Consider the following 13,650-nt stretch of genomic DNA (forward strand, 5'->3'; position numbering starts at 1 on the left):
GATTTTACAGAGAGATGAGATGGTGATAGTGGAGGAATGAGAAGTATTAGCACTTAGTAACTTCACTTAAGTTGTTCATTGATCGCTTGTCATATGCGCCTTGACCAGGCAAGACAAGGGTTTCTAACCAGCAATCTCAGTGTTCCAGGATGATGCTCTATCCACTGAGGCACCACAGGCCTGGCCCTCTTTTTTTTTTAACATCTTCATGGTCCCTAGGGAGCATAGATTCTGAATTGGCTCCGGAAATGTGTGTTTTGAACTAAGGTCTTTCACCATATATTACAAACGTGGAATTTCTCCCTAGTAGCACTGTCTGACACAGAGTGAAGCTGTAGTTCCAGCTATATGGCTTCCTACATTCTTCATTTTTAAGGTTGTTATCTAGCATAAATTCTCATGTGTTGAAGTTATGAATGCTCAATAAAAGTTTTGCAAAATTGCTTAGATTTGTAATGCTTCTCCCTGGTATGAATTTAGTCGACTTTCATCTAACAACAGATGAAAGCCAATTAAATATATTGCCATACACATTCATCCTTCACCATATCTCGGTTCACTTTTCCTGGTCTCACTAGTGGTATTGCAGATTTTTAAATTATATCTAACTTTTTATCACAGATTTTTCATTATATCGTGGGATTTTGCGGTACATAGGTATTTTCATATATTTATTATTTTAATTATTTTTGTGGTAAAATAAGCATTTTTAGCCTAAACAACTGAAAATATAAAAATATAAAAAATTAATTAAAACATACTAAAAGATTATATTGAAATAAAATACATATATTCATGGGTGAGTACCCATATAGAGTTTTATATATTGTTAAAATTACGTAAGTTTAAGAGTGTAAAAAGTGTATAAGAGCATAGGAAGTGTTTATTACAGTGTGGGAAAGGTTTGTAAAAGTATGGGTTGGGTTTATATAGCCTTAAAATACATATAAATAATAAAATAAATATAACATTTCTACTTCACGGATTTTTATCTATCACGGGGCGAGGGTTTCTGGAACCTAACTCCCCCGACAGACAAGGGACCATTGTATTTCACATTTGTCCGGCTTCTCGATGGTATGAACTCTCAAATGTTGAGTAAATACTGACCACTTATTAAAAGCTTTGGCACATATTTCACATGTGTAAGGCTTCCCTTAACTATGAATTCTCTCATGGTTAGTAACATGTGAACGCCGATTAAAGGCTTTGCCACATACTTCACATTTGTAAGGCCTCTCGCTGGTATGAATTTTCATATGTTGATTAAGTACTGACCGCTTATGAAAGGCCTTGCCACATATTTCACAGGTGTAAGGCTTCTCTCCAGTATGAATTCTCACATGTTCAGTAAGACTTAACCGCCAATGATAGGCTTTGCCACAAATTTCACAAGTGTAAGGCTTCTCGCCGGTATGAATTCTCTCATGTTTAGTAACACATGAACGCCGATTAAAAACTTTGCCACATATTTCACATTTGTAAGACTTCTCTTCTGTATGAATTCTCTCATGTTTAGTAAGATGTGAACGCCGATTAAAGGCTTTGCCACATATTTCACATTTGTAAGGCTTCTCGATGCTATGAATTGTCATATGTTGAGTAAGTTTTCCCTGACGATGAAAAGCTTTCCCACATATATCACATTTGTAAGGCTTCTCGCCAGTATGAATTCTGACATGTTCAGTAAGTCGTCCCTGCCGATGAAAGGCTTTGCCACACATTTCACATTTGTAAGGCTTCTCACTGGTATGAATTCTCATATGTTGCGTAAGTATTGACCGCTTATGAAAGGCTTTGACACACATTCCACATTTGTAAGGCTTTTCGCCGGTATGAAGTCTCACATGTTCAGTAAGTCTTCCCTGCCGGTGAAAGGCTTTGCCACATACATCACATTTCAAAGGCTTTTCTCCAATATGAATTTTCTCATGTTCAGTAAGATTTATCTGCTGATGAAAGACTCTGAAACATACTTTACATTTGTAAGGCTTTTCTGTGGTATGAATTCTTGTATGTTGAGTAAGTATAGATCGCTTATTAAAGGCTTTGCCACATATTTCACATGTGTAAGGCTTCTCTCCAGTATGAATTCTCTTATGTTCAGTAAGACTTATCCTCCTAGAAAAGGCTCTGCCACATATTTCACATTTGAACGGCTTTTCTGTGGTATGAATTCTCATATGCTGAGTACGTATTGACCGCTTATTAAAGGCTTTGCCACATATTTCACATGTGTAAGACTTTTCTTCACTATGAATTCTAACATGTTCAGTAAGACTTATCCGCCAATGATAGGATCTGCCACATATATCACACGTGTAAGGTTTCTCTCCAGTATGAATTCTTTCATGTTCAGTAAGGTTTGACCGCTTATTAAAGGCTTTGCCACATATTTCACATGTGTAAGACTTCTCTCCAGTATGAATTATCTCATGTTCAGTAAGACTTATTCGCCATCGATAGGATCTACCACATATTTCACATGTGTAAGGCTTCTCGTCAGAATGAATTCTCTCATGGACAATAAGTTGTGAATGGAAATGAAAAGTTTTGTCACATTCTTTACATTGGTACCGTTTGTCTGCTGTATGGATTTTCTTATGTTTCTTTAAACTGGATAAATGACTAAAGAATTTCCCACAATGATTGCATTTGTAAGCTTCTTCCGCAGTATCAATATTCTCATGTTGACTAATATTAAAATATTCGTGCAAAGATTTGTTACATTCACTATTTTGGTTTGTCTTCTCTACAATATAATTATTGTGATGTGTATCAAGATTTGAAGTTTGATCAAAAACTTTCTTACTTTTATGATGGTTCTCTGACAACTTAGTTCTTGAATGTTTATTAGGATTTGACCATTGGTAAAATTTGTTCCAAGATTCATTAAATCGATTACTTCTGTCTCCATTACACGTATTCTGGCAATCAATGAAAATAAAAAGGCAATTAGTGAGGGCTCTCACTTCATTAAACATGTAAAATTTCCCCCAATGAACAATTCCATGAAACCTAATGAACCATGATAGTCCCTGGGCTTGCCTGGTCAAGGCACATATGGGAGTTGATGCTTCCAGCTCCTCCCCCCTTCTCTCTCTCTGTCTCTCTCTCTGTCTCTCTCTCTCCTCTCTAAAAATGAATAAATAAAATAGAACCATTATAGTTATAAAAAAACCATCTCAAGTTTATTAGGCTATAGACTTTGAATCTAGGAGAAATAATTTCTAGGTAAAAGCATAATAAATCTCTGTTTAAGAGATTCTCTAAATGATACACTTTAGAATTTCCGTTTGCATTTTTAATCTCCTCGTTTCAGAAATGTTTGACTCATTGTTTCATCCAATACTGTACTATATTTTAAGTGGTTCACATGACTATTTATAGCACCAACTAGATAACTTTTCAGCTTTTGCTTTTTTCAGAGAACAGGCATGGTTAAATAAATTGTTTTGAGTCTGTGTTTAGAAAGACACTATTCTCCAAAAATAATGTATAAAGAGGTAGTTCTTCCAAGATGTTTTATATCTTTCTTTTTAAGTGGGAGGAGGGGAGATGGTGACACAGACTCCTGCATGTGCCCCAATGGGGATCCACTTGGCAAGTCCTGCCTGGGGCCACTGCTCAAACAACTGATTTGTTCTTTTTTGGGTTTTTTTGTTTTTTTTTTTACAGAGACAGAGAGAGGGATAGATAGGGACAGACAGACAGGAACGAAGAGAGATGAGAAGCATCAATCATCAGTTTTTCATTGCGACACCTTAGTTGTTCATTGGTTGCTTTCTCATATGTGCCTTGACCACGGGCCTTCAGCAGACCAAGTAACCCCTTGCTCAAGCCAGCGACCGTGGGTCCAAGCTGGTGAGCTTTTGCTCAAACCAGATGAGCCCGCGCTCAAGCTGGCGACCTCGGGGTCTCAAACCTGGGTGTTCTGCATCCCAGTCCGATGCTCTAGCTACTGTGCCACCGCCTGGTCAGGTTGATTTGTTTTTAGGCCTGACTAATGCTCAGACCAATTGAGCTATCCTCAGCAACTGGGCTGATGCTCAGACCAAATCGAGGAATTGACTGCACGAGGGAAGACAAAGGTAAGAAGGAGAGGGAGAGGGAGGAAAGAAGCAGATGTTCACTTCTTTGGTGTACCCTGACCAGGAATCAACCTGGACATCCATACAACAAGCCAATCCTCTATCCACTGTGCCACTGGCCAAGGTCAATGGTTTATATCTTTGATTTCTTTTGGAAACAAATTATTATAAGTAACTGCCCCACTTCAGATATGTTTGTCATAACATATGCTGCCCTCACTCGCACTCCAACTAACACTCCCAATCTTTCATTAAGTATTCATTTTTGGACCACACTTTCCATATCTTACCAGTCGCATCTTGTGCAATGAATCCTCTATGTCTGGCTTTGGCAACAAACTCTGGGTCCCTTTAGAAGACACAGCTGAAAGATACCAAATAAATTATCACACATTCAGGTAAATATATCTTAAATTCAAATGTACAAAATTAGTACTAAGTACAGGACTTCAGCAACATGGTACAATAGGAAGCATCAAAACTTCACTCCTTAACAGAGAAGTGAATTTAGAAACAATTACACAACGGGCCTTTCTCGAGAGTTCCAGAAGTCAATTAGAACTCAACAGCCTCAGTAAAAGACATCAAAACAAAAAAATTAGGATGCTTATTACTGCCTCCAATAGCTGCTCCCTCTCCCTGATACACCATGGCAATACTGGGAGAAAAGTCCCAGTTCCTACGTCTATGCTGAAGAGACATAGATAAGTACAGTGTGTGTCCAATGATCCGGTACTGTTGCCACTGCCTGAGGGACTGGTTTGTTGTTTCTGGGACACACAGAACACTGAAACAATGACAGTATACCATGAGTACATTGTGGTGGCTGATTTTTTATAAAGTTGACTGTTAAACACCAAGGAGACTGCAGTATTAGAGACATGAGGTAAAGGATAGTTCCACAACCACTAAAGAAGAGAGAACACTTTTAGCCCTGGCTGGATAGCTCAGTTGGTTAGTGTCTTCCTGAAGTGCAGAGGTTACTGGTTTGATTCCCGGTCAGGGTACATAGAGAAACGGATTCACATCTCTGTCTGTCTCCCTCACCCTCTCACTAAACTCAGTATTTTCTTTTTTTAATCTTTCTTTAATAAAGAGAGAACACTTTGCCCTGAAGAACTGGCTCAGTGATAAAGTGTGCGCCTGGCGTGTGAAAACCCCAGGTTCGATTCCTGGTCAGGGCACACAGGAGAAGCGCTCATCTGCTTCTCCACCCTTCCTGCTCTCTCTCCTCCTCCCCTCCTGCAGCTATAGCTCAATTAGAGTAAGTTGGCAGGAGTCTGTCTCTGCCTCCCCCTCTCACTTAAAATAAAATAAATAAAATAAAAAGGAGAACATTTTAAACTGGGAAATTACACACAACAATCAGATCATACACATCCCAAACTGTTCTGTCAGTCCTAAGGATTTCTAGCACATGTGACTGGTATTTGTGTTCTCCTGTATAAAGCACACTTCACGTTTATAAATCATAGAATGGTGGCTGTTTCTTATCCCAAATCTCATCAAAAGACCAGAAGATTTATCAAGAAATAGAAAAGCAGGATCCAACCACAGGAACATATTAAATCTTCCAAAATTGGACTTAAATTATTAGAAGAATTACTTAACCAAGAATTCAAAACATATATTTAAAACTTTACAATATTTTAAGTTACCCTGATCATACATAACTATAAGTAAATACCTGCAGCAGACACATAAGGTTAAAAAAAAATTATCAGAGCATCTCACTAACCCGTTTACCCCAAATAAAGAATCCAAGAAACACAATGGAACAATGGAAGAGAGGGAAGGCGAAACAAAATTGCTTCAAAAAGTAGACAAACTGTTAGTCAATTATATTTAATTCCTAAAACTAAAGTAGAATAAAAATTTTTTTTATTTATTTATTCATTTTACAGAGAGAAAGGAGAGTGGGGTTGGGATGAGAAGTATCAGCTCATAGCTGCGACACTTCAGTTCTTCATTCAGTGTGCCTTTACCAGGCAAATCCAGGGTCTCAACCCCGGGACCTCAGCGCTCCAGGTCAATGCTTTATCCACTGCACCACCCTAGATCGAGTGAGAAAGTACTTTATGTTTTTTTATTGGTTTTTTGGTGAGAGAGAGAGACAGACAGACAAACAAAAAAAGGGACAAACAGGGACAGACAGGAAGAGAAACAGATGAGAAGCATCAATATTTTATTGTGGCACCTTAGTTGTTCATTAATTGCTCTCTCATGTGTGCTTGACTGGGGGGTTACAGCCAAGCCTGTGACCCCTTGCTCAAGCCAGCAACCTTAGGCTTTAAGTCAGCGATCTTTAGGCTCAAGTGAGCAACTTTGGAAGAAAAAAATATATGTATCAGTAAGGCCCGACGAGGTGATGGCACAGTAATAGTGCGTCTGCTTCAAATGCTAACAAACAAGGTTTGAAAGACCAATACTGTCGTCTTGAGTGCAGGCTCAGCTGTCCTGAGAAGGAGCTCACCAGCTTAAGCATGTGGTCATAGCCATGATCCATGGTCACTGGTGTGAGCCAAAGTTTGCTGGCTTGAGGCTAAGGTTGCTGGCTTGAGCAAAGGGTCACGGGCTAGACTAAAGCCCCACGCTCAAGGCACAGAGATTACCCCTCAGAGAAGCAACCAATGAACAACTAAGGTGCCACAACTAGGAACTGATGCTTCTCACCTCTCTCCCTTTCTGTCTGTCTGTCCCTGGCTGTCCCTTTCTCTCTCTCCATTTCTAGAAAAAAACCCAAAAAGAAATCCTGTGCAACAAGGATGCACGTAGAGTGTATTTTGGTAAGTGAAATAAGTCAGGCAGAGACATACATATACCACATGATTTCACTTATATGAAATAAAAAAAAAATACAAACTGAACAAAGCAGAAACAGACACTTAGGTACAGAGAACAGACTAAAGGTGGCCAGAGGAAACCATGAAGCCACTGAGAAATACACACTGGCAGCTACAAAACAGCCATGGGATATACAGTACAGCAGAGGAAGTACAGTAAATAATGTTGTATTAACTATGTATGGTCCACGTGGGTACTGGAAATATCAGGGGGAACACTTGAAGACTTTCTAAAGTATATGATGGTTTAACCACTATCCTGTACAGCTGAAAATACAGAAAAATACTGAAAAAGAAAATTAAAAAAACTGAAAACAAGGACACAAAATTCATTCCCAGAATTCCTAAACTACCTGCAAGTACTATTGATAAAGAATTCTTCTATATAAGTTCTTACTGTGAGTGTGCCCCTTAAACAGCAAATATTTTGGACCAGGGCGTGTGTTACATGGCAGGAAACTTTCCTGGACAATGCATTCAAATCATAAAAAACAGCCCTAAAATATAATTTTAATAAAGAAACATTTAGCCCTGGCTGGTTGGCTCAGTGGTAGAGTGTCGGCCTGGCATGCAGGAGTCCCAGGTTCAATTCCTGGCTAGGGCACATAGGAGAAGCACCCATCTGCTTCTCCACCCCTCCCCCTCTCCTTCCTCTCTGTCTCTCTCTTCCCCTCCCGCAGCCGAGGCTCCACTGGAGCAAAGTTGGCCCAGGTGCTGAGGATGGCTCTGTGGCCTCTGCCTCAGGCACTAGAATGGCTCTGATTGTGGCAGAGTGACGCCCCAGAGGGGCAGAGCATCGCCCCCTGGTGGGCATGCCGGGTGGATCCCGGACAGGAGCATGCGGGAGTCTGTCTGACTGCCTCCTCATTTCCAACTTTGGAAAAATACAAAAAAAATAAAAAATAAAAAAAATAAAGAAAAATTTAAATGACATGAGAAAGTCAGCTATTCTTACACAAAACATGTAATCCACGTAACAGAGAAAAACAGTTCCTTTTCTACCTGAAACCATTAAAAGATGTAAAATATGGGCAGAGACTAATCTTGCAAAGGAGAAATTAAACTGTTGCTTTTGCCTAAAGTAAATTTCAACTGAAAAAGAAAACATTTTCCTACATATGAAGGGCCTAATAATTCTGTGACCCACTTCTTAACAAAGGAGAACATTCCAGCACGTTGTATCAGCACTTGTGAATACCAAAGCACAACTATGACAAAGATCTAATCAGAAAGTGAAAACACACAGGACACAGTCCCGGGCAGGTCTGGACTGGACAGGAGAGAATTACAGAATGACAGTGATGACAAAAGCAGGTACAGTGGACACTTTCCTACTTGCAGGACAACACTAAGGTGCCTACTGGCAGTATTTTACTGAAGGACTCTGAGATATACAGAAACATCAAACTATTCTAACAGATGAATTGTGCAATACAGAATAGAAATTTCTGTTATTTCATACAAAACAAAAGGACATTTTGAAGTGAAACAGAATATTAATTCCTCACTTTGGGGAGGTGCATTGTACTGTGATGGAATTAGTCTAAACATGGGAGGGTTTTGTTGGAAACTTCCACAGGATTAGAAATTATAGACGAGAAAACATGACAACTGTCACTACTCCTCTTGGGACATATGCAACAAATTCTAGAATTTTAACCATTTCCATCATAAACTTTTTTGTGTGTGTGATAGAGACAGAGTGAGGGACAGAAAGGGAGAGAGATGAGAACACCAATTCTTCGTGTCGGCACCTTAGTTGTTCATTGATTGCTTTCTCATATGTGCCTTGACCAGGGGGCTATTGCAGACTGAGTGACCCCTTGCTCAAGCCAGCAACCTTGGGCTCAAATTGGTGAGCCTTGTTCAAACCTGATGTACCCATACTCAAGCTGGTGACCTTGGGGTCTCGAAACTGGGTCCTCCATTTGCCATCCTACGCTCTATGCACTGTGCAACCACTTGGTCAGGGCTTCATAAACCCTTTACATAAGATAAAACCCAACACTAAAAAAACAAAATCCCTCGATTCCCAGCCAGAACACACAGGAGAAGCGCCCATATGCTTCTCCACACATCACCCTTTACTTCTATCTTTCTCTTCCCCTCCCACAGCCAAGGCTCCATTGGATCAAGGTTGGCCTGGGCCCAGAGGACGGCTCCATGTCCTCCACGTCAAAGGCTAGAAAGACCCTGGTTGCAATGGAGCTATGCCCCAGATGGGCAGAGCATTGCCCCCTGGTGGGCATGCAGAGTAGATCCTGGATGGGCATATGTGAGAGTCTGAATGCCTCCCTAATTCTCACTTTATAAAAGTACAAAAACAACAACAACAAAACACCTCAAAATACCATTCCTTAGTGATGTGTAAAATATTCCCAGGTCTCAAAAGGAATGAGAGAGGAGACAGACCACGGCAGCCCTCACAGTCCATGGGGAGGACCCAGACCCTACTGCTAATGTGATGACAGAGGTCACTGGAGCAAAAGGAGAGTCCTGAGAGGACACAGGAGCACAGGACGTGTTGGAGACCAGTGTCCCTCTATGACAACAGGGATACACCTGGGCCTCTCACAGCCCTTCCCACTGCAGCAGCTTCCCAACCACACTGTAAGGTCTGGCCTCCTCCCTGACCTTTAGATCTCTCACCTGTGTCATCTGCCTCCTCATCCCACCTACCTGGCTGGAAGGGTAGTGTCTTTCTTCCCGTCACATCCCAGCGTTCCTTCACTTGCTCCAAAAACATGACCAGGACTGGCTTAGACACAGAAAGCCCTGTTTATTAGAAAAAGGAACATGAGTTTTTGACAGAGATTGCCCAACTTCTAATCCAGTCAGAGCCAGGTTAAGGAGACATTGTAGGATATAATATTTTAGAAATGATTCCTCAGCCTGACGGGTGGTGGCACAATGGATAAAATGTCGACATGGAATGCTGAGATCGCCAGGTCGAAACCCTGGGCTCCCTGGTCACGGCACATATGAGAAGCGACTACGAGTCCATGCTTCTCACTCTCCCCCTCAGCCCACCACCTACCTACCTTTCTTTCTTTTCTATCCTTTCCTCCTTCATTTCTTTTTTCTTTTCTTTTCCTCCTTTCTTCCCTCCCTCCTTGCCTTCATTACTCTCACTCTCTGTCCTCACTAAAGAATAAATGAAATCTTTAAAAAAAAATTTTTTTTTTTTGCCTGACTGGGCGTGTGGAACAGTGGATAGAGCGTTGGCCTGGGAAGCTGAGGACCAAGGTTCAAAATCGCAAGGTAACCAGCTTGAGTGCAGGCTCTTCCAGTTGAGAGCGGGGTTGCTGAAAACAGCATGGAATCATAGACATGACCCCAAGGTTGCTGGCTTGTGTGAGGGGTCACTGGCTGGACTGGGGATCCCCGGTCAATGCACATGAGAAAGCAATCAATGAAAAACTAAGCTGCTGCAACAAATAGTTGATGCTTCTCATCTCTACCTCCCTCCCTGTCTGTCTGTCCCTGCCTCTCTCTTTCACTAATACAAGAAATTTTTTCCAAAATACAATTTTTGATACCACCTTTATTATTCTACACAACGTGGGAACTTTGAGACAATGACTTCCTATTCCATGTAAATAAGAAACTTTCTTATACTCCAGCAGACCCCCAGTTTGATCCCTGAGAATGAGAATCTCTAAGTCTGCCATCCAAATCAGGAGCACCCAAAATGTTAAAGAAAATAAAATGAAACCTGCAGATATAGAATAAACTCAGGAAGGAAGTCATCCTCACCCAGGGAGACCAGGTTCCTGTAGTTCTCCAACATCACATCCACGTACAGTTTCCGCTGAGCTGGGTCCAGGCATTCCCACTCCTCCTGAGATAAATCCACGGCCACATCCCTGAAGGTCAATCGCACCTGGTAAAAACAACCACAACAAAGCACATTCACCAAAAGCCACAGGAAGACTTCAAAAAATACCCAATATGAAAAGTGTAAAGTGGTTTTCAGCCCTGGCCAGAGGCTCAGTGGATAGAGCATTGGCTCAGTGTATGAACATCCTGGGCTGGATACCCAGTCAGGGCGCACAAGAAGCAACCATCTGCTTCTCTTCCCCTCCATCAGCCCCTTCTCTCCCTCTTCCCCTCCTGCAGCCACTTGTTCGATTTGGTTCAAGCATCAACCCGGGTGCTGAGGATGGCTGGATTAAAACGCATCAGACTCAGGGGCTAAAAAAAACTCAGCTGATTTAAGCATCGGCCCCAGAAAGGGATTGCCTGTTAGATGCTGGTGGGACACATGCGGGAGTCTATCTCACAACCTAGCCTCCTCTAATATAAAATAAAAAAAGAAGTGGTTTTGACCTAGGAGAGTATCCTGAATTATCCAGTAAGATCATTTTGACTCAATAATATTCTCTAACATATATTCTACAACTGACAAATTAGGATGACACGTATCCATAGATATATTACACAGACTTTACATTTCAGGAAAATAACCGTTAACATTTTTTTCTTTTTTTGTGTGTGACAGAGACAGAGAGAGGAACAGATAGGGACAGACAGAAGGGAGAGAGATGAGAAATATCAATTCTTCATTACGGCATCTTATTTGTTTATTGATTGCTTTCTCATGTGCATTGACCAAGGGTCTACAGCAGACTAAGTGACCCCTTGCTCAACCCAGCAATCTTGGGTTCAAACTGGCCACCTCGGGATTTTGAACATGGGTCCTCTGCATCCCAGTCCAACACTCTATTCACTGCGCCACTGCCTGGTCAGGCTGAGAACAAGATTATTCCTTTGTTATATGAATATTTTGTGAAACATACAGTCAAGAAATCACCTTAAGTTTTACTCCAAACTTGATGAACAATTTTTCAAATAAGTGACCAATAACCATAAAGAAACGTCTTGAATGTTCAAAAGCTTCTTCTTTTTTTTTTTTTGTATTTTTCTAAAGTGAGAAGTGAGGAGGCAGAAAGACTCCTGCATGTGCCTCATCGGAATTCACACGGCAAAACCTGTAGGGGGCGATGCTCTGCTCATCTGGGCCACTGCAATGGAGTATCCAGAGCCATTCTAGCGCCTGAGGCAGAGTCCATGGAGTGGTCCTCAGTGCCCTGGTCAACTTTGCTCCAACGGAGCTTTGGATGTGGGTGAGGAAGAGAGAAATAGAGAAAAAGGAGAGGGGGAAGGGTGGAGAAGCAGATGGGCAACTCTCATGTGTGCTCTGACCAGGCATTGAACCCAGGACCTCCACACCCTGGGCCGATGCTCTACTTCTGAGCCAACCAGCCAGGGCTTCACAACAGTTTCTTAACTGAGAAGAATAAAAAGATCTTAAGGAAAAAATAAATAGCTCAGATACTGTTAATGCACATACATATTAACATATAAGAACCAGGTATAACTGAAAAGTGGTAAAAAATACAATCTTCATGTCAATGAAATCAAGACTATTTTGCAATTTTGTAAATCTATTGAATTTCTTTGTGGAAGATACCTTTTGTGTTTTAGGAACACAGAAGAAACAAACACTCATAAGAATAAAAAAACCAGCTAGTGTTTCCTACTCTCTCTTTTTCTGAAAAAAATTTCTTTTTCTTTTTCTGAAAATTTTCGTGTATCATTAGAGCTATAGCTTACAAATTTAACTGAATTAAAATACATTAAAAATATGATTCAGCCTGACCAGGCAGTGGCACAGTGGATAAAGCGTTGAACTGGAACGCAGAGGACCCAGGTTTGAAACCCTAAGGTCGCCAGCTTGAGCGCGGGCTCATCTGGTTTGAGCAAACCTCACCAGCTTGAGCCCAAGGTCGCTGGCTTGAGCAAGGGGTCACTCACTCTGCTGTAGTCCCCCGGTCAAGGCACATATGACAAAGCAGTCCATGAACAACTAAGGTGCTGCAACAAAGAATTGATGCTTCTCATCTCTCTCCCTTCCTGTCTGTTTGTCCCCATCTGTCCCTCTGTTTCTCTCTTTGTCTCTGTTACCAAAAAAACCCCCACAGAAAACAAAGAAGAATGATTCACACTGGTCATTTAGCATAGTTGGTTAGAGCATCCTCCTGATTGACAAATGGTTTGGGTTGAATTCCCAGTCAGGGCATAACAGGAAGAAATCAGTATTTCTATCTCTCCCCCTTCTTATCTCTCTAAAGTCAATAAATCAAAACTCAAAAAACAACTTTATGATTATTGAAGTATCAGGAAAAGCAAGAAGGTGTCTAACCAGGCGATGGCACAGCGGATTGAGCATCGACCTTAAATGCTGAGGCCCAGGTTTGACACCCTGCGGTTGCTGGCTTGAGTGCGGGCTCACCAGATTGAGCATGGGATCATAAACATGACCACATGGTTGCTGCCTGGAGCCAAAGGTTGCTGGTTTGAAGCCCAAGATTCCTGGCTTGAGCAAGGGGTCACAGGCTAGGCTGGAGCCTCCAGTGCTCCATCCCCCTGGTCAAGGCACATATGAGAAAGCAATCAATGAACAAGTAAAGTACCACACAACAAGTTTATACTTTTCATTTCTCTCCCTTCCTGCCTGTCTTTAACTCTCTCTCTAAAACAAAACAAAAATACACGCCAACAGTGATAATGGAGAGTGTGCCTGCAACATGAGTCTGGGGTATCATGAAAATTTATACGAACAAGGCCTGATTGGCTAAAGCTTCTATGTCAAAAGTCAATAATCTCCAGGAAATAAAAGTACAGTCTCCATTTTCCTTTTTTTTTTTTTTTTT

The 13,650-nt window shown here is 41.3% G+C and overlaps 1 protein-coding gene across 1 annotated transcript in view; it reads right to left on the bottom strand.

The window, feature by feature from the left end:
• The window catches only part of LOC136330159 (zinc finger protein 91-like), a 54,688-nt gene extending 41,371 nt beyond the window's left edge, over window positions 1–13,317 (bottom strand). The window contains 5 exon segments of the mRNA XM_066266661.1: window positions 1,025–2,927; window positions 4,382–4,455; window positions 9,614–9,709; window positions 10,691–10,817; window positions 13,140–13,317. Of these exon segments, the coding sequence (XP_066122758.1) occupies window positions 1,025–2,927; window positions 4,382–4,455; window positions 9,614–9,709; window positions 10,691–10,817; window positions 13,140–13,241 (2,302 nt within the window). The 5' untranslated portion in view covers window positions 13,242–13,317.
• Window positions 13,318–13,650: the final 333 nt, after the last annotated feature.

Source organism: Saccopteryx bilineata, chromosome 3, assembly GCF_036850765.1.
Source record: "Saccopteryx bilineata isolate mSacBil1 chromosome 3, mSacBil1_pri_phased_curated, whole genome shotgun sequence".
Taxonomy (NCBI): domain Eukaryota; kingdom Metazoa; phylum Chordata; class Mammalia; order Chiroptera; family Emballonuridae; genus Saccopteryx; species Saccopteryx bilineata.